General features: G+C 26.6%; 1 protein-coding gene across 5 annotated transcripts in view; it reads left to right on the forward strand.

Moving 5' to 3' along the window:
* The window catches only part of LOC117175814 (F-actin-monooxygenase Mical), a 153714-nt gene that overhangs the window by 126409 nt on the left and 4958 nt on the right, over positions 1-22347 (forward strand). For 4 of the 5 annotated variants that reach the window (XM_033365566.1, XM_033365568.1, XM_033365570.1 and 1 more), the window contains 7 exons: positions 3020-6421; positions 9182-9211; positions 11056-11200; positions 12742-12889; positions 15553-15662; positions 15752-15925; positions 19022-19136. In XM_033365566.1, the coding sequence (XP_033221457.1) occupies positions 3020-6421; positions 9182-9211; positions 11056-11200; positions 12742-12889; positions 15553-15662; positions 15752-15925; positions 19022-19136 (4124 nt within the window). The remainder of the gene's footprint in view (positions 1-3019; positions 6422-9181; positions 9212-11055; positions 11201-12741; positions 12890-15552; positions 15663-15751; positions 15926-19021; positions 19137-22347) is intronic. The other variant, XM_033365569.1, reaches the window with a different exon arrangement.

The following is a 22347-nucleotide window of genomic DNA, read 5'->3' on the forward strand; positions in this document are numbered from 1 at the left end:
ACTGTGATGCAAATATTTATCTATCCCTTATATACGATTTAATATAGATTGTGTGAGATATATTTAATAAAGTATACAAACGACTAAACAATGGCTGATGGTGATCTGAAATATTTTTCAAACACCCCGAGACCATTCAAGAAGGTAAAAATTTTTTCTATTTGAATGGAGTGTCGTTTCACTAATACCGAATTAACAATGACTGAAACGGTTTACTTGTATGTGTTTGTTTAGTGCTTTCGCTCACACCAGCAGTTACACTTACTGCCCTCGAATAATATTGTACAATTACCACCAGCCAATACTTTATTAATGTCTCACTATTTTACTCCAGATAGCAATATCGTTCTATTGTAGAATAGCTCTTTGCTAATCTTTGACTTTTCTTTCTGGCTGCGGTGCATTAACGAAATTATCTTTCAAGGGTTCTTTCGTAATTAAAATTACGTTACTTTATTAGGGTGTCGATTGTTTTTTGCTTTTAACTTTTTTTAAATTTCATACATATTGAAAAATTAAATTCTCGACATTTTAAAATTTCCGAATAATAAAATTGCGAAAGTATAAAAATCCCGAATTGGAAAATTTCCAAATAATAAAATTCTCGAACAGTCTATAATATTAATGAATTTGAAAATTCCTGGCAAAAAATTGCTGAATTATTTAATATCAGTACTAGAAAATTCCTGGATTTGAACAGTTAACAAAGATATTTGTTAATATGATTTATTAATTAAAAATACACATAATCTCATATTTTTGTCAAAGAATTTTGATTATTTTTAAAGTTTTCAAAATTATTGTTTGAATTTAAAATTAAAATAATTATATATAAATTTGATAAAATTTTCCAAACACACTTTGCAAGCTTCAATTCAGCACTGATTTATCTCGAAATGTGTTTCCTAAATTTTTTAAAATTAAAAATTCGATCTTTGAGAACATTTTTTGTCATTTTTTTAAAATACTACGAACATTTTCAGACAAAATTTTTCACTCAGTAATATAGGTTTCTTCAATTATTTTAAATTTAAACAATAATTTTGAAAACTTTAAACATTAAACAAATTTTTCTTTGATAAAAATATTTGATTAATGTATTTATATTCAATAAATTATATTTATTGAAAAATTGATTCAATTGTTTAAAAATCGGGGAATTTTTTGATTCGAGATTTTTCTAGTTCATATTTTGTTATTCAGGATTTTTCAGTCCCGAATAAATATTAAAAAATTTTGAATCGACACCCTAGGTATTAATTTTTTCCTTTAATTTTTTTTAGGGACCGTTACGAAAGTTTTGTTTCCTGTCATTGTCGTGATGGTCCTTTTTGTGTACTCAGGGCTCGAATCGTTCAACTTTCAAACATTTTTGAAAATTTGTTTAGAAAATTTGTGCTTGTGGATTGAAAATTTATCTTTCATGGTGAAAAAGTCATATTTCTTGTTTGAAAATTCATCTTTCTTGGTTGAAAATTAACTTTTTTGTTGAAAATTGAACTGTATTGTACAAAATTCGTCTTCTTGCTTTGAAATTAATTTTTTTCTAGTTCTGCTATTTTCTTGAAAATTAATCTTTCTTCGTAGAAAATGATGAAAATGGACCATTTGGTTGAAGTTTAATAGTTTTTGCTTGAAAATTCGACAATTTGATTGAAAATTAATGTTTTTATTTTGAAAATTTAATCATTTAGCTAAAACTTTAATCCCTTTGTTAAAAATTCGTCTATTTTGCTTGAATTTTTTTAACTATTTGGTTTTAAATGTAACTGTTTGGTTAAAAATTATTAATTTTTTTGTAAATTAAACTACTTGTTTCAAAATTGATATCTCGCTTTTAAGAGTTATCTTTTTTTGCCGATTAAATTTTTTAACTTAAAAACCTAACTTTTTTGTTAAAATTTCTTCTGTTTTTGGATAGGAGGTCATTTCTTTTGGTAGAAAATTAATCATTATTGGTCGAAAATTCAATTATTTTGTTAAAAATTGGTCTTTTTTCAATTTGAACTATTTTCATGAAAATTTATCTTCCTCGATTGAAAATTATATTTTTTGTTGAAAACTAACCTTATCAGGTTGTCTTTGAGTTGAAAAATATTATTTTTTCTTTTAAATTCAACTATTTGATTGTAAAAAAATTTTCCTTTTAAAATTCGATTGTTTTCTAAACTATTCAACTGTTGGGCTTTTTAACTTAAAAAATCATTTTTGTTGTTAAAAATTCATCTTTTTGGGTTAATAGTTCATCCCATTTGGTAGAAAATTCATCTTTCTTGGTCGAAAAGTCAAGTATTTTGTTGAAAATTTGTCTTTTTTTTATTTTTCAATTATTTGTTAAAAAATGTATATTTTTTTAGTTGAAAATTCTATTTATTGTTGAAAAATAATCTTTTCAGGTTGATAATCCAACATTCTTCTAAAATAATCGTATTTTGGCTTGAAATCTTGAAGTCTGAACTATTAAAAAATTAATAATTTCATATTTGATTTATACAGGCTAGAATTTAAAGTCTTAATTATTAAATAATTTCAAGCTTAAAATTTTCAAAATGAATATTCCTGAAATTCAAAATTAATGTAAATTATAAACTTCTCTCATTGGAAAATAGTCCAAGTTGAAGAGTTTAACAGTTCATTTAACAATATTTTAAAGCCAGATTCTATATTTCTAAACAAATAAGGTTACTATTCCAATTATTCAGTGTCTGATACTACTTCTTTCATTTTCTTTAAAAATTTGATGCGTTTTCTTTTAACTATTTTCCCAATCCCGTACGATTTTCCTTATAATTTTATGCGACTGATGCCATTTTTCTTAAGGCCTTCAGTCGATTCGAGTCCTCTATACATTATTTGTTTCATCTAAATGTACGTTTTGCTATTTGGATAATGATTTTCTAAATAATCTGGAATAATAATATTGTACGACGAACTAATACATTTAAACATATTGCATCCGTAACAAACCAAAAATCTCACAAACTCTTTTCAAAATTACTAAATTCCTCTTCTTCCCCAGGTTGCCTCGAATGAATCGAGCGAAGAAAGCGCCGAGAATTCAGCCACGGAGATCTCAACAGACTCGGAATTTGAACACGATGGGACAACACCAACGCAACACGAAATACCCGAAATAACCATCAACGATGCCTTCGTTCGAAAAACCCGAGGAGATTACATCGAACCCAAAAAAGTACAAGTTAAGAGCCGCGTGATATCATCAGTTAATGGAAATCTGCTCGAAAAGAAGGACTCAGTTAAATTGAGACTCTCGAAAATTTTGGTCAACCAGCCCTTACGAAACAACAGTGAAGTTAATTCGAACTCGAAGCAAAACTCTAAAGTTCTCTCACCCAGTCCTCTCGTAAATCCACGAAAGGGCGATTATTTACTGAATCGCACTCATTCTACCGAAGGAATAGCCTCGAAATTATCTCTGGAGCTGAAAAAACGATATTTATTGGGAGGTCCAGCACTTGGTGGTTCAGTCATGAAGTCTGGATCGGCTTCCAATGTCGACACGAAGCTAAGAAGTTTCACCGACTCGATTTCCCAACACCAGAAGCTCCTAAATCCTGCTCCTGAACCTAGTCCCACAATGCAGGCATTTCTCCAAGGCACTAAACTCGGTTCAAGTAATCCTCCACCCTCGCCTCTATCTCCCACAATTCTCTTTGCCGCTGCTCCCAAATTTTTCCCTGCCAACTCAAAAATACCGTCGATTGACGAGAATATGAAGTCGATCGATTCCTCGGAAACACCCAAGACCCAGCTTCCGGATTTAGTGAAAGAGACTAGTATTCTCAAATCGAAAACCGATCCGAACATCAGCTACAAAGAGAGTCACGAAGACGAAAATATCATCAATGAAGATAGCAGAATCAAAGAAGAGAAGGGAATAAGTGAAGAGAGGACGTCGGAAAAGTCAGGAGTCTCTCTCAGGAAACTCGAGGAGGAGAAAGCAGAGTTCAATCAAAATGAGAATGACTGTAGGCCCAGGAGCCCGTTACACGAAACGTCAATTATTGTTCCGCAAGTTGATTGGCGGAAGAAGAACGAGAATGCGAGAGATAGCTCCGAGGATTCAGAGATTGACAGCGACTCCTTGTCTTCGAGCGATGTTGAGTTAGATTTCGAGGCAAGTAAGAAGAAAATTGTGAACTTGGCACCACCGAGACTGCAGATTCACAGCACAAATGGAGATTTGTTGATGGATGAAGCGAGCGATAAGCGAAAGGAAGTCGAGGACTTGAACAATTTTGAACCGGATTCGATCGAGTGCATAAGACTCGATGATAAGCCGGAGAAAGTTGTGACCTTTGAATCGCCGAGGGATGTGTTTAGCAATCAGTGCGCCAAAGATGTTGTTGAAATTGTTGACAGCAGTCTGAAACAACTCGAGTTGCAGGACGAGAGAAAGAGCGCCTGCAGTAGTCCAACTTCAATAGGTTCGATCAGCAATAAAGAAGGCGATTCTGATGACAATGATGTCACCACCGCTGCCTACACAGAAACAGAATATTCGGAATGGGCGCGAGATGGTGAGGCGATTGGTTCCGAGGATATTAGAGATGTGGAGCTCAGCATCGATCCTGAATTCATCTCCTCGAGAAAGAGCCGCAGTGATTTCAATAAGAGCTCAGCACCATCAGCGAGAATTGCCAAAGAGGAGGATGATTTGACAGACATAGAATCGGAAACTCGTAGCAGAAATTTATTCCCGAATAATGATACGTCGAAATTGCTTGCGAACGGGGAAGATCTTGATTTCATGGATACAGATAATGAGTCCCTGTTAGATGATAGTCTTCAGGAAGTGGCGAATAATGCACTTTTGAGAAATCGGGGCTACGTGGAGTTTGTGAATTTTAAAGCTTCGACGCCCACAAAAACCCCGCAGCCAATGGTCAATGCTCCAATTGCAAAGACGGAAATTGAAAACGATCTCGAGCTGGATTGCTGTGATAATGAAAATGTGATTGAGATCAATCCCGTAACGATGGATGACGTGAGGGATAGGCTGAATGGCGCTGTCAATAAATTTGTTAAAATTCCGAGTGTGAAAACGGAAGTTGTGGAGGAGAGGAATAAAGAAATGTTCCAGTCGATGGAAGAGGACAGTTTGCTAATTGTCGAACCTACCGAGGACACAACAACCAGTGAATTGATAACAGTCCTCGCGAGTCCCTTAAATCCGAAAATTCCGACAGTTCCAACCACACCGGAAACACCAAAGAACGAACCAGTCCACGGCCTTGAGGATTCCAACAATACGGACTATTTGGAGTATGTAAAACGTCTTCAATCCAGAATCGCCGAATTTAGCAATGCCAAGGACTCGATAGATGTGAGGAAATCAAAGCGGAAGAATTCAAAACCCCTGGTGCAAATTCGCACCGCCGAGATGATTGCCGAGGAGATAAAGAGTCAGGAATCGCACGGCAACAATTACAATTCTCCGGCGACTTGTCGAAAATTGGAGGAAATCACGCGCGAGCGTTCTAAGCAGAAGAATCTCATCCAGGATATTCTGATGGATAAGCTGGAGGCCCACAAGCAAAAGTCTGCCGAGAAAAAGGCTAAACGAGCCGCTAGAACTTCCTCCTTTTCGAATTCGAATCTTTCTCCAGCGAAACCTAGTATCAGTTCTTCTTCTACGACACCTATCAAATTCGTACCGATGTCCATTCCTTCTCCGGTCAGCAGTCCTACTCGTGTAACCTTCGCCGAAGCTAAAAAAGTTCTCTACTCGGGGAATCAGAATGCCGAGCAAATTCCAAGAGAGAGCAAAACATTGTCGGTTTTCAAACCGAGTGAGGATTCAGTGATTGTGACACCTAGGAAGGCGATTGCTGATGATTTTAAAACTCCGGTTGCTCCGCCGCGAGCGAAACACGAGGAAGCTAAGAGAACTGCTGAAAAGGCAAAACAGGACGCGAGAGAACGAGCGAGACTGAAAAGTGATGAAGATCTGGGATTGAGTCCAGAGGACAAAATCAGAGAATTGAGGATGAAAGTTGCTCGAAGACAGTTCTCCACGGAAGAGAAGAGGAAACCGGAAGCGGCGGAGGATGAAGTTCAATTGAGACATTGGAGTGTGAAGTCTGGAAATCGATTGCAGACGAGCAAGAGTACAGATAATTTTAAAGGGATCGCGAGGAGAATGAATTTTGACTCGTTTCCGACAGCGTCAAACGCAAAATCGATGGACGAGCTGTTGCAGGCGACTGACTCGAACAGGGAGGATGGATCAGTTGTTAAGCGAGATAAGAAGAAGTCGAAGGATCCTGAGAGAAGGAAGAGTATTATTCAAGCTGTGTCGGATTTCTTCAAGAGGAAAGACCCCTCGCTTTCTCCCTCGAGTCCCAAAGATAAATTGTCGATGTTTAGGCTCACCCCGAAGTCGAAAGAGAAAGGAAAGGTAGGTGGAGTTGTTCTTTTTGTCATGTAGAATTTTTTTTATTTAATCAGGGTGTCTATCCTACTTGGAAAACCTGGAATTTTCAGGAAATTATTGTATACCAGGAAAAGCTGGGAAAGGACCGGGATTTTGCTTTTAATTGCAATATAAAATTGAATTAAAATTATTCTTTATTTGGAAAAGTAGCTTTATATTACAATATTTAATTGTTTTTGTGGAAATTAATTGTGTTTTTTTGTTTGAAATTAATTTATTTTTATCGACACTTTAAGTATTTTATTTTTGTTTAAACATTGATCGTTTTAGTTGAAAATTCAAGAATCTGATTGAAAATTAATGTATTTTGTTGAATATTCGTTCTTTTTAGTAGAAAATTAATCATCTTGGTTAAAATATTCATCTTTTTGCTCAAAATCTAAAAACTCTGTCTTAGTTTTTGTTAAAATATCAGCTACTTTAATTTTCATTTAGAATTGATCTTGTTTGGAATACAAATTTTATTGCTTGGTTGAAATTTAAACTTTTTTGCTAAAAACTGATTTATTTTGGTTTCATCATTTTGATTGAAAATTCGTATTTTCTGTGACAGAGAATATTTTCGACATTTTTTTTTAATTATAATTTTTTTAACTGAAAAATCTTTCTTAAATTTGGCTAAAATATCAGCTACTTCAATTTTCATTTAGAATTTATCCTGTTTGAAATAAAAATATTGTTTCTTGGTTGAAATTTTAACTCTTTTGCTTAAAAGTAAATTTGATTTGGTTTCATCATTTTTATTGAAAATTCATCTCTTTGGTTGAAAAAATGAGCTATTTGATTCAAAATTCGTATTTTCTGTGACAAAGAATAGTTTGGACATTTGTTTTTTAAATTAAAATTTTTTAACTGAAAATGTGACTTCCAATTGATTATTTTATAATTTTTGTTGAAAATTGATCACCTTATTAGAAAATAGCATTCCTTGTAAATCAGTTTTTATTTTAACTGAAAGTGTAACTATTCGAATTCATATTCTATAATGTTGGTTGAAAATTCATCTCTTTGGTTGAAAATTAATTTTTTCAACTAAAAATTTAACTATTCAATTTTTTGTTAAAAATTGATCGTTTTTAGTTAAAAATTCAAGTATCTGGTTGAAAATTCGTTCTTTTTAGTAAAAAATTAGTCATTTTGGCTGAAAAAAAATTAACTTTTTTTGCTCAAAAATTCAACACTTTATTTCCAGTTCTTATTTCACTTTTGACTGAAAAATCTTTCTTAGTTTCTTAGTTTTTTTGAAATATCAGCAAGTATATTCTTCATTGAAAATTCATCTTGTTTGGAATGAAAATTTTATCACTTTGTTGAAGATTAAACTGTTTTGTTAAAAATGAATTTTTTTGTTTGAAAATTCATAATTTTAATTAAAAACTCATCTCTGGTTGAAAAAAAATATTTTTTATTGAAAATTTGTATTTTTTGTGACAGAAAATATTTGGGCGATTTTGTTGAATTATTTTTTTAACTATAATTTTTTTAACTCAAAATGCAATTATTCCCATTGAGTATTTTATAATTTTAGGTGAAAACTCATTACCTTATTTAAAAATACTTTTATCTGAAAATTATTATTGTTTTTAGTGAATATCATTTTTTATCTTACCTGAGAACGCAACTATGCAAATAGCTTATTCTATTATTTCAGTTGAAAAATGATCTTTTTGGTCAAAAATTCAATTATTCTAGTCGAAAATTCATCTTTTTGGCTTATTATTAAAATATTACTGTTGAAAACTCATCATTTTGGTGAATAATTCCAGTATTCTAGTTAAATATTCATTTTAATTAAAAAGTTATCTCTTTAATTAAAAAAGGAGCTTTTTATTGAAAATTTTGTATTTTATATGGCTGAAAATTAATTGTTTTTTACTATAAATCTAACTATTCCACTTAAAACTTGAACGATTGAATATTCAATCATTTTAGTGGAAAATTCATCTTTTTGGTTAGAAATTATTTTTGTAACTAAGCATTTAACTCTTAAATTTCTGATTGAAAACTTATTTTTATTTACTTGAAAAGTCGTATTTTTTGGCAGAAATTAATCTTCTTAGTTGAAAATTTATCTTTATGGTTGAAAGTTCAATTATTATAGTTAGAAATTAATATTTCTGATTTAAAATTCCAATATTATATTTGAAGATTAATTATTTTAGTTGAAAATTTATCACTTTGTTTGCAAAATGTCTTGCTGGCATTTTTTTCACTAAAAATTCAACTATTTCATTTAAAACTTAACTATTTTCTTAAAATTTTTGTTTTTCACTGAAAATGTAATTATTTCAATTAAATAGTCCATTATTCCAGTTAAAAATTCATCTCTTTAGTCGAAAGTTATTTTTTTAACTGAAAACTTAACTATTTAATTTTTATTTGGAAAGTTATCTTTTTTAGTTCAAAATACATTTATTTTGTTAAAAATTCATCATTTTAGTTGAAAATTTATATGTTTTGCTGCAAAATTGTCTTTTTTGGTAAAAACTTTATCTTAGGGATTTGAAGGGGTTAGGGATTTGAAGTGCTTTAAATTGAATTTAATTTAGTACTAAAATTAATTTCACCCAAATGTACACACAATTTTAAGCATGAAAAAGGTAAAATAAAAATTTGTTTGAATTATTATTAAAATTCATGTCAAGGAATTTGTTTCCAGGATTCGAGTAGACACCCTGTTAATGTACTATTTTATTTATAACTTTAATATTTACCGTGTTTCAGTTGTTTAAGTCATATTCGGATGGGTCGAATGTAAGCAGTTTACGATATGTATTCGTTGGATTTTTTAATCCCAATTTTTATATTTGAATTTTAGTTGCTTTTATATTTTATTAGCTATTGGGTTTTACAATTAATTTAATTGTCTGAGTTATTCGATTTTTTTAACAGTAATTTGAAAGTTATTTTTTAGTTTTATATTATGTTTTTATTTCTGAGACCAATAATAATAATAATAATAATAATAATAATAATAATAAGTCGAAAATAATAAGTCGAAAAATTCTGAGTCTGATAAGCTCAAGTCGAAGGCGAAAAATGTCAATTCAACAGCCAAAAATATTTTTAAAAAACGCAAAAATTGATATGTTTGCGTAAAATGTTAATAACTTATTTTAAAGGAGAAGCTTAATAGTATTTTTCTAAATCGATAAGAGATTTTTAGAATTGTTTCAAATGATTAAAGAAGATCAAAACAATAATTTAACAAATATCACTAAAATGCATTAAATTATGATAAATAATCCTTTAAAAAATTGTAAATATTTAAACATTTAAATTTTTTTTGACATTTTGCATCAAGTTTTATCCTAGCGCAGAATCTAGGGAAAAATTCAAAAAATATTTTAACAATTTATAAATAATACTATGGAGACTAAGCTTTAATATGAGCCCAAAAAAATTAAAAACTGGTATATTTTAAAGTTATTATTTGTTTATTTGTTTCAAAGGTTATATGAATATGATCTTCCGAAGATTATTGAGAAAATTCCAAAATATTTATGAAGATTTCAGATACTTCAAATATAAATTTCAACAAAAAAAGCTTTTCTTCAAAAAATCTAATGTTCATCCTATAATTTTAATTTTTAACCAGAAAAGATTTTTATTTTGAATCAAAAAGAGTAGAATTCATAAAAAAGACGAATTTTTAAGGACATAGTTGAATCCTCAAGCAAAACAGAAGCATTTTCAACCAAACAGTTGAATTTTGAACAAACAAAAAATCAATTTTTACCAAAAGGGGCGAATTTTCTACATAATTGTTAAATCCTCAAGCAAAACAGATCAATTTTCTGGCAAAAAAGAGAAATTTTTAACCAAATATTTATATTTTTAGTCAACAAATATGTATTTTAAATAAAAAATGCAATTGCTTATATTTCAACTTAAAAAATTGAATTTTTAATCAAAAAGAGATGAATTTTCAAACCTATTTTAATCTTTCAAAATAAAAAATCATTTTATATTTTCCCAGGAATTTTAAGAAAAGTTGTTTATTTTCTTGAAACCTTTCAAAAATCTTAAAAAGCTTCGAAGTCTTTAAATTTTAATTTTTTTCTTAAAATTAATTTTTCAATCAAAAAAATATAAAATTGACATTTTGCAGAATTTTATTACTTTTTGTGGTATCACGAGAAAAATTTTTTTCTATTAATATTATAAAAAGTAAGATATTTTAGCAAAAGCTCAAATAAGAAGCATTTAGATCATTTCCGCAGTAATTTAATTTCAACGATATTGTTCTTAAATTCCAATTTATTTTATTTTATGCTTTTACTTTTATTTACTGTGTGTTGTAATTAAAGAATTTTGCAATTATTAGTTGCATTAAAATTTTTGTTTGCTTGCTTGATCGATATTTTTTGTTAATGATCTTAAAATTTTTCTTCTGAGTATTAATCTATTGATTTATTTTTGTATTTCGTAACATTTTTATTTGTTTACTAGGTAATATTTTCAGTTTTTACGATAAGGCTGCTTTTATATTATTAAATTTTATTGAATATTACTAGTTTTTTTGTGTGAATATAATTATTTATCTTGGATGGAATATTAGAATGTAGAAGAGTAATTAGTTCTTTCTTTTTTTTCAGTTGGATAAAAGTATCTCACCAAAGTATGAATTAAGGCCAAAAAGTGTTACCGAAGGAATGCTAGTCGGGAGTTTCTTCACTGAAATTCCGCCACCTGTTCCTCCTCCACCTTTGAATTACGCAATATCGACAACGCATATCTCAGGTAAAATGATCATTTTAGTTCTTACATTTCGAAATAATGTCGAAGTCTACAAAATAGTTGAATATTTTGTGAAAAAAAACAACGGTTTTTCTACAATATAATTTAATTTTGGAACTAGAAAATATGAATTTACAATAAGAAAGTTCATTTTCAACCAAATAAGTGGAATTTTCTACCAAGAATATTAATTTTCTACAAAAAAATCTTATCTTTAACTGAAATGACTTATTACCAAACACAGTTGCATTCATAAATAAAACAAATTTTCAACAATATAGTTGAATCCTCGACCAAAAAAAAATTAAATTTGTATCCAAACAGTTGCAATTTTAATTAAAATCTTGAAACCTTTTAAAAAAACTTCGAAATTTTATTTCAAAATCATCAAAAATCTACATTTTGACTTCATTTTTTTTAAATCACTTTCAATTTTAAATTATTTTTGAAATTTGTTACAAACATCAAAATATCTGTTGAAATTATTCAAATTTTTCCCGTAACTTTAAAAAATTCTGCAAAAATAAAAGAATTGCCTAAAAACTGTCCAAATTTTTTTTCAACATCTTTTCAAATATTATCTTCAAATAAACTTTGGTAAATAAAAAAAGCATCTACAATTTCCCCAGTAATGTTAAAACTTATTTATTTTTTCGAAAACTTTCATAATTCCTGAAAAGTTTCTAAATTTTTTGGTTCAGAATCCTTTTATTTAATTTTAAACCCGTTGAAATCTTTTTGAAATAAAATTTTTAATTGTATATTTTAAAAACTTTTAAATAACACTTAAAAATATTTGATTTAGAAAAAAGTTTAATATGCACAGCAAAAAAATTGTACTTTAAAATATTCCATATTCCTTTCTGAAATTTGAGGAAGCCATTTCAAATTTGTTCATATCTTTTAAATATTTTTAAAAATTAATTTTTGAAGATAAGAAATTAATAAAAATTTGTCCTGCAATCTGAATTTTTTTTTAGTTTAAAAATCCTTTACGCTTCAAATTTTTAATGATTTAAAAATATTTTCAAAGCTTTTAAAACTGCAAAATATTTCTTGAAATGGTTTAAAGTTTCTTAAATGTTTTTAAAGCATGCAAAAATTAAAAAATTGTCTTTAAGTCTTCCAGATTCTTTTTTGACACTTAAGTGTTTTCTTTTATTAATAATGTTTAGAAACGTTCAGAAATAAAATATATTATGAAATAAAATTACTGTAAAATTTTGATTTTACTAAATTGATGCTGCAGAAAACTCGTTACCTTTATTATTAATGAATAAAGAAATATTTAGTAAGGTTAAGGGTTTATTTTTAAGAGGAATTTTCTCTTTTAGAAATAAATTTTTAGAGTAAAAATTCCTGATTTGGAAATTTCAATTTACAAAATTCTAGGTAAATGGAAAAAAATGAAAACAGTCAGTTCTCAACAATTCATTTGAGTTCTCGTGAACAAAATTTTTTTTAAAGGAGTAAACGTCAATTTTTAAGCAAATCCCTTTTTTGTGAAGATTTAAATAAATTTAAAAAATATATTTTATTTGCAGATGAGAGTATATCAGACGAAGATTCTAAAACAACTGCTCTCTCAACCTCACAAGCCAACAAAACTATAGGAGCTGATGGATCTTGCAACAGTATTCCTCGCAAAGTAAGAACTGCGAAACGGATAGCAAGACAGGCACAATTAAAACGGTGAGTCTTTAAATCTATGAAATGAGAAATGATAAATATTCTTTTTATTTTACTTCCAGATTTTAGGGTATTTTCAAAGATTTCTAAACTTTTAAACAGATTTGAAAATCTTCCAAGGGATTTCAGAAGATTTCAAAGGATTTAAAATATTTTCCGGTATTTTAAAAGATTCCGAAAAATTGTTAATAGATTTCAAGAATTTGAAGGGATTTTCAAAAATTTCAAGATATTTACAAATATTTTTCAGTATTTGAGATATATTCGTTTATTTTTAATAAATTTCAATCCTTTGAAGTGACTAAAGGATTTTGAGGTGTTTTGAAAAATTCGAAGCAATTTCAAAAGATTAGAAAGGATTTGAAATGTTTTAGGGTATTTAAAGAGATTCCAAGACATTTTCAAGCGATTAAAAAATCTCCAAAGGCCTATAAGATTTTTAAATATTAAAAAAATTGTAAGGGCTTTATAAGATTTCAATGATTTTTAAAGATTTTTAAAGCACTCAAGGTATTTTAATTAATTTTACAGTATTTCAGGAAATTTCAGATTCACAGTAATTGAGAATTTCATAGGTTTTCAAAATTTTTTATATATTCCAAGGAATTTTCAAGAACTTTAAAAAATGTCAGGGTTTTGCGAGATATTTTACAGGATTTGAAATATTTTAGTGTATTTTTAATAGAATTTTTAATTGATTTTAGTAACTTAATGGGATTTTAAAGGATCTGAAATATTTTAGGGTACTTTAAAACAATTTAATGGATTTTTAAGAGCTTTGAAAACTTTCAAAGAATTTCAAAACATTTCAAATCTGTTTCAAAGGATATGCCAAATTTTAGGAATTTTTAAAAGATTCTGAGGAATTAAACAAAATTTTTATGTGTTTCTAAACAATTTCCTAGCAATTCGGTAGAAATGAAACAATTTTACTTCACCAAGAAGATTTTAAAAGATTCTATGGGATTTTAAAGGATTTTCGAGAATTTCAATGATTTTAAGAGTTTTTGAAAGCTCTCAGGATATTTTAAAGCATTTTCTTCAATGGATTGCAAATAATGTATTCACAAGAATTCAGGGATTTGGAAGGATTTCAAAGATTTCCAAATAGTTGAAGATCTTTCCAAAGATTTTATTATATTTTACAATATTCGCAAGGATTTTCAATTTATTTCAATAATTTAAAGGGATTTAAGAGAATTAAATTTTTTTTAGCATATTTAAATAATTACAAAGATTTGCAAGGGTTTTAACAAATTCCAATGGATTTCAAAGTATTTTACAGGATTTTAAATATATTAGGATATTTTCAATAGATTTAAATAGTTTCATGTGATTTCAAAGATTTTATGGTATTTCTAATTATTGTTTTGTTTTTTAATTTCAAAGTGATTTAAAAAATTTCGAGGGACTTCAAAAGATGCTGAAGAATTTGAAATATTTTAGGGTATTTTTTAAATTTTTAAGGGATTTCTTTCAATAATCTGATGGGTTTAAATTTTTTTAAAGATTTTAGGTTATTTTTAAAAATTTAAAGGAATTTTCCAGAGATATTCCAAATTTCAAAAGATTATCCAGGATTTGAAAGATCTTAATGGTATTTTTAATAGATTTCAATTACTTTTCAAGATTTTTAACAATTTTAAGAGATTTTAAAATATTTCAAAGGATTTCAAAAATTTTAGAATATTTAAAAAGGTTCCAAGTAACTTTTTAATTGATTTCAGTGGCCTAAAAGGATTTCAAATATTTCATGGTATTTTAAAAGATTCGAATGCATTTTCATAAAGCTTTAAAAATTTGCATGTGATTGTAAAAGAATACAAAGTATTTTATAAATTTTAAGGAATTTAACATTATTTCACGGAATTTTAAATTATTTTTAATAATTTGAAGAAATTTTAAAGTATGCAATATTTTATGGTATTTTTAAACATAATTTTCAAGAAAGACAAGATTTCATTACATTTCTCGCGATTTTATAATATTTTGAAGGAGGATTTTAGAGATTTGAAAACATTTTTTGGAATTCTCTTCATTTTTTTTTTAATTCGCTTTAATTGTTCTAAATTCATTTAATTCTGATAAATTCAGTGGCTTATTATAGTTTTTATTAAATTCATCCTAAATCCTTTTAAACCTATCTGTAATTTTTAGACATTCCATTGCATTCTTTTCAATTCCCTTACATGTTTTTGAATTAATTTCAAACTTACTGAGTTCAAACTATTTGGTTATATTTTTAAAATTATTTTTAATTCATCATGAGTTTTTATGAATATAATCAAAATCTTCTCATTTTCCTTAAATTTCTCAAAATTCACTTCAATTTAACTATAATAAATGGAATTTTTTGGATTAGAAATTGTTTTGCAATTCATTTAAATTCTTTTGAATTTAAATTTAATTATTTTAAAGTCTTATGAATGTGTCATAAATTCATTTATATACCTGGGAATAAGAAATAACAAACTTACAAATTAAATTTAAAATTACTTTATTCCATTTATAAAAAATTCTATTTAAAAATGTTGCAAGATTAAAATTTTCATCTTTGAATATCCAAATGAAGACATGAAAGTTCAAATGAAGACATAAAAAAATTAGTTTTGCTTTTTCATTAAACTCTTTAAATTTCTAAATTTACCCAATCCCCTGACTTTCAGATTACGAATGGCACAAGAAATCCAAAGAAAATTGGAAGAAACAGAAGTGAAACAGAGAGAACTGGAAAGCAGAGGAGTCAGTGTCGAGAAAGCCTTGAGAGGCGAAGGAGGTAAAAATCCTACCCTTAAAAAAAATGTCGAACTTTCATATATTTTAAATGCCTTTTTTAAACAAAATTTAAATTTCTTTTTTCTTTAGTATGTTCTGATCGGGAAGAAGCTGATCTCTTACGTGAATGGTTCGATTTGATGCGAGAACGCACTGAACTTCGAAGGTACGAGAAAGAACTTTTGGTGAGAGCACAGGAGGTTCAACTTGAAGACAGACATGAAAGATTGCAGCAAGAACTTCGTGAAAGACTAGCTGATGATGGTAAGAGTAATTTTTTTAAAATTTTATTATTACTTTATATTTTTATTTATCTTTGTTTACTATCTGAGGATTGCTACGAATTAGGAAATTCCAGAAAGTCTGGAAATGGGGATGTTGCATATTTTCAAATATATATTTTTTATAATTAAATTAGAAAAGGACTAAAGATTGAATGTGCTTTTTTAAACAAATTTTTTTAAAAACAAGTTTGATTTTTTTTTCATATTTAGAAAGTATACTTTTTTAAATTTTTGCGAAGATATGAGGCATTCTGATTGGACCAGCGTCGGAAGTAAACATTAGTCTAATTTTTTAGAGCAGTTCATGAGAAAACTATGGAGTAAATTAGGTTTTCAGTACTTTTTTTCACATTTTTTTCTCATTAATTAAGCATTCAAACACGTTCTTAAATGTACTAAAATTATTCAAATTTTGTGCAGTATTTAAAAAATATGTTATCTAAAATTCGTCAGTCCTATTTAAAACTGACCAGGGAAATTCAGGGAATTTTGGGGGGAAACCTGGAAAAGTCAGGGAATTTTCAAGAAACTGAAGTTGAAGTTAATTTTATTATATTAATTTTTTTTTTTGTTTTGAAAATCCATCTATTTGATTCAAAATTGATTTTTTTTATTATTCGTCGTTTTATTAGAAAAACCTTTTTTGTCCAAAATATAATTATTTAAAAAAATTTTTTTTTTCTTAATTTACAATTTAAATATTCCACGTTTGACTAAAAATGTAACTTTTTCAGTTGAAAATTTTTTTATTGAAACTTCATTTTTTAAACTAAAAATTTAGTTTCTATTTTTTTTAATTGATCTTTTTTCTATAAATTTAATCTTCTTGCCTAAAAATGCATCTGTTGGGTCGAAAATTAATCTTTATACTCAACTTTAAACTATTCTATTTGAGAATAAAAATTATTTTTTTTTGGCTGAAAATTTATTTTTCTAACTGAAAATTTAACATATCTGTTTTTGATAGAAAATTTATCTTTCTTAGTTGAAAACTGACCTATTTTGTAGAAAATTTTTATTTGGTTACAATTATTTTTCGTTTATTTGAAGATTCAGTTCTTTGGTGGAATTTTGGTTGTTTTGTTTATTGAAAATTACTTTTTATAACTGAAATTTAACTTTTTATATTAATTTCTGTACTAAAATTTTAATTATTTAATTCTTGGGTTAAAAATTTATTTATTTTTTTTTTTTTGTAAATATATTTTTCTAAATTAAAATTTAACTATTCTTTTTCGTAAATGATTCATCTTTTGGGTTAAAAATTAATTCTTTTGTTTGAAGATTCATCATTTTAGTTAAAAATTTATTTCTTTGGTTGATGATTCATGATTTTAGTTGAACCTCCTTTTTTCGTTAAAAATGTAAATATTGTTGATTTTTTTAAATAAATTTTTTTATACAAAATTGAGCTATTCCATATTTGCTTGAAAATTATTGTATTATATTCAAATCTTGTATTTTGTAGTAGAATATTATTCTCCTTTGTTGAAAATTATTATTTTTTTTTTTTAGAATTCTTTAAATTAAAATATTTGGTTGAAAATCTATTTCTTTCGTTGCATTTTTTTTAATGCAAACTTATCTATTATATTTTAAGTTCAAAATTTATATTTGATCGTTTTATTCTATTAATTAAAAATTAATTTTTTAAATGAAAATTAAACTATTTAATTTTTTTTCTTCTGAAAAATGGATCTTTTTATAGTAGTATAATTTTCTTTGTTACAAATTCATGTTTGGTTGAAAAATTTTATATTTCGTTAAAAATTTATTTCATTTGGTTGAAATTTAATTTTTTTTACTGAAAATTGAACTATTATATTTTTTGTTAAAAATTAATTTCTTTGATAGAAAATTTGACTATTTTTCGATGAAATTTCTTTTTCCAGCTAAAAATTCAACTACTACAATTTTAGTTAAATTCATCTCCTTAGTTAAAACTTCATTTCTTTGGTTAAAAACGAATTTGTTTGACTGAAAATTTCTTTTTTTTTCTTGGAAAATTTATCTTTTTTAATTAAAAAAATTGTTTGGTTGCAAAATTGCTTTTTTAAATTGGAAATACAATTATTTTGGTAGAAATTGCATATTTTTGGGTTAATAATTTTACTATTTTGCAGAACATTCGGTTTTTGATTTGCAAGTTCAACATTTTAAATGAGATTTCCTTTCTTCATTGACTAAAAAGTCTTTCTTGTTTGATTATTCCACTGTTTTGTTGTAAAATCCTCTATTTGGTATAAAAATTAGTCTGTTTTAGTTGTAAGTACAACTAATTCACTGAAAATTCATATTTTTTATTTAATTGTAATATTTTTTATTGAAAATTTAAATATCTTTTGTTAGAAATATCAACTTTTGAATTTTACGTTTCTAATTGATCACTTTAGTTCAAAATTCCTTTCTTTTGAAAAGAAATTTGTGTGTGTGTGTTTTTTTTTTGTCGGAAATTCGATTATTTTGATAGAAAGTTCATATTATTGGGTTCAAAATGGGACTTTTCTGTTAAAAACTCATATTTTGGGTTGAAAGTTCAACGGGGTTGCTGAAAATTCTGTTTTGGCTCACAAATTCAACGTTTTGGATGAGTTTTTTTTTCTTTATTGACTGGAAAATCTTTCTTGTTTGAGGATACAACTAATTTCTTGAAACTTCGTACTTTTTATTTAATTGCATTGTTTTTTATTGTAAAATTAAAATATTTGACGGAAATATCAAATATTAAACTTTTTGTTAAGAAATCATCAATTTAGTTTTAAAAATCACTTCTTTGTTGAAAATTTAACTTTTTTGTTAAATAATGAACATTTATATATTAATTGCTTTATCTACAAATCATTTATTCCATTTTTTTGTATTAACCTTTATTGTTCTCTTAAATTCAAGCTTGTTTTTTTTAGACTTAAAATAAAAATTTTAAACGGTCAGGAAAAATGGATCAAGGAAATGTCAAGGAATTTCGAAATTGGTATTTTGTAGCAACCCTCTATCTTAAAAAAAATTTAATCTAATTTCGAATCCGTTTGAAATTAAATAGATCTACATGCAATATTTTTGAATATTTTTGTTGCAGATAAAAAGAAAACGAGTGCCGACGTGAAGAAAGAAGGGGAAATTCTAACGGAGATGTTAGAAATAGTCTCAAAGCGAGATTCGCTGATTGCTCTCCTGGAAGAGGAGCGACAAAGGTGGCGTAGACCCTCGTGCCCAACACTCAATCTACCCACCAGATTTTCCAACTCTCCTTCCAATAATCCCAGTTCCTTTTCTCCCTACACCTACATCATACTGGCAATCCTAGTCGCATATGTTCTCTCCTTTCATCTAACCGAATTTTTCATTGCCTATTTTTAACGAGCCGCTACTGTTTTTGCTTAAGCATTAACACTTCTCTTTCCAAAGCCATTCGCACTCTCGTTGCATCTGCATGACAAAATTTATTTCACTTTAGAAAAAAATATATATATATCAGGGATTAACACTGATAAATCTGCAATAAGCAGACTCGAAACTTGGATTAGATCTACCTAGATTAGAAGATACAATGACATTTTTTTTTGCTTTTTGTGCATGCGTACTACGGAAGTTTTAGTTCCGGGTCTAATATTTTCTAGTTTAATAGTAACATATTTTTCATAAAAATGTGGTTCTATAATTTTACTGAAACATTTCTGTGGAAATATTTTTTTAATATGTTTTTCGAGACGTTGAAGGTATATTCTTGCAACCTTGTTTGCTTTTGTAGACAAAAATTGAGGTGTATTTCGATGAGGATTTGTATTGGGGACCTGGTTTTTTGTTTTTGTAAAAATTGCACGGTCGAATTAGTGAACTAAAGTAGATGCATTGGATTTATCAATTCGATGTTGAGGATATTAAAAGCTTTTATACACGTTGTGCGTGTCGATTTATGTTTCTAATTATAATGGCAAAGTCATTTATCAGCAACGAATAATTATAAGTGTATTATTCCATTTTACGGGATTTATCTTTGTTCTTTTTTTTTATAAGAGAGATATATTTTTTTACACGAAACGTGTCTAAATGTTTAGTTTGGAATTTTCATTTCGAACTTTATACGTTTGTAATTCTATTTTTCTAAATAGGTATTATTGAAATGAATGTTTATATAAAGCTACTTGTTAAAACAAAATTTTAAAGAGAAATATTTCTTAATAAATATATTATTAGGATAATCGTAATTTTTTTATTATTATAGTTAACTAAAATTAAATTCTATGGGCTAAGAACAAGGAAATAAGTATTATTAGCTTATTTTTAAACTTATATGTATATAATTTTCCTAAAATTCCTGAGAAAATTCAAAAATATTTGTGACTTTTAGAAGTTTAGAAGAAATTAAAAAATATTTTATAAATTTTCGGTAATTTTTCCAAATTAAAAATTTTACTTGCCCTTAAATGTTTTTGTATTTTCAAGCTTAACATTATTTTTTAATCTTTTCAAATCTTCCAAATATCTTTTGAATTTACTCGATTTAAGAAAAAGTTTTTAATCTTGCCAAATCGAAACATTTGCTTTAAAAACTTCTGCACTTTTTTTCGAAATGTTTGGAAATCATTTGAAATGTTTTGAAATATTTTTCAATCTTTTACTAAAATTAATTTTTTTACATGAAAAATCCCATGAATCTAAGAAAAATGTCTTTTTAAATCTTTTCAGAACTATTAAATCTTATAAATATTTTGTCAAATGATTCGAATGTTTCATAAAACTTGAAAAATTCTGCAAAAAAAAATTGCCTTACAAAATTTAAGATTTTTTTCGATATTTTTGGAAATTTTTTTAAATGTTTAAAAATCGTTTTAAATATTCTCTTTAAACTAATTTAGAAAAATGAAAAATAATGTTACATTTTCCCAAGAATCTAAAAACTTTTTTTTTCGAAATCTACATTAAATTTTTAAAAATATTTACCAGTTTTAAATTATTTTTTAATAGTTTTAAACCTTCTAAATATTTCTTAAACTTATTCATTTTTCTTAAAATTAAAACTCTGCAAAATTGTAAAACTTTATTTTGAAATATTTGATATCCCTTTTCAAAGTTTTATAAATTGATTTAAAATATTTTTAAAATTTTTTCAATTTTCTCTTAGAATTCATAAAAAAAGTCATTGGAAATTTTCCCAAGAATCTTCAGAACATTTTTTATTCTCTTGAAAGTTTTCAAAGTTTTTAAAAAGGTTATACATTTTTCTACCAAATCTTAAAAAATGTACATTGTGTTAAAAATTCTATTCAATCTTTTCAATTTTAAATTTATTGTTTAATATTTTCCAATCTTCTGAATATCTCTTGAATTAATGCAATTAAAAAGTTTTATCTTGCAAAATTGAAACATTTGCTTTAAAAGCTTCTGTGCTCTTTTTCGAAATTTTAGGAAATCATGTGAAATGTTTTGAAATGTTTTGAATTTTCTCATAAAATTATTATTTTTTTAATAAAAAACCATACAAACTTTTCCCATGAATCTTAAGAAAATTCCTTTTTGAATATTTTAAAAATTATTAGGCCTTATAAATGTTTTTTAAAAAAATTCTAATTTTTCCTAAAACTTCAAGAATTTTGTAAAATTGTTAAAAATGACCTGAAAATCTTTTTAAATTTTCTTAGAAATCTTAAAACTCATTTTCCAAATCTACATTTTAAACAAATTTTCAAAATCTTCACCTGTTTGAAACTGTTTTTTAATAGTTTCAAAACGTCTAAATATTTCTTAAGCTTCGTCAAATTTTTCTTAAGATTTTCGAATCTTGCAAAATTGTAACATTTTTCTTTGAAATCTTTTATATTCTTTTTTAAAATTTTAGAAAACGATTTAAGTAAGATATTTTGAATTTTTTTAAATTTTCGATGGAAATTCATTAAAAAAAATAAAATCATTGGAAATTTTTCCATAACTCTTCAGAACATTCGTTATTCTCTTGAAACGTTTCAAAATTCTTTAAAAATTTGTAAATTTTGTTACAAAATTTTCAAAAATCTACATTTTTTTTCAAATTCTATTCATTCTTCTCAAGATTATCATTATTTTTAAACTTCTGAAAAACTTTTCTAAAGATCTCTTTAACTTATTCAAATTATTTCGAAAAAATTGAAAATTTTACTTAAAATCTTTTAAATTCTGTTTCGAAATATATGAAAATCGTTTGAAATATTTAAAAAAAATTTTCAATATTCTTTTAAAATAAATTTTTCAAAATTAAAATTATTAGAAATTTTCCGTAAAATATAAAGAATTTTTTTCATTTGCTTTCAAAATGTCTAAAAAGCTTTTTTTTAATTCTTCAAAAGTCCACATTTTGTTAATTTTGTTTCGATTTTCTCAAGTTTTAAGTTATTTTTTAATCTTTTTACAACTGCCGAATATCTCTTA

This window comes from Belonocnema kinseyi, chromosome 7 (assembly GCF_010883055.1).
Source record: "Belonocnema kinseyi isolate 2016_QV_RU_SX_M_011 chromosome 7, B_treatae_v1, whole genome shotgun sequence".
NCBI classification, from domain to species: Eukaryota; Metazoa; Arthropoda; class Insecta; order Hymenoptera; family Cynipidae; genus Belonocnema; species Belonocnema kinseyi.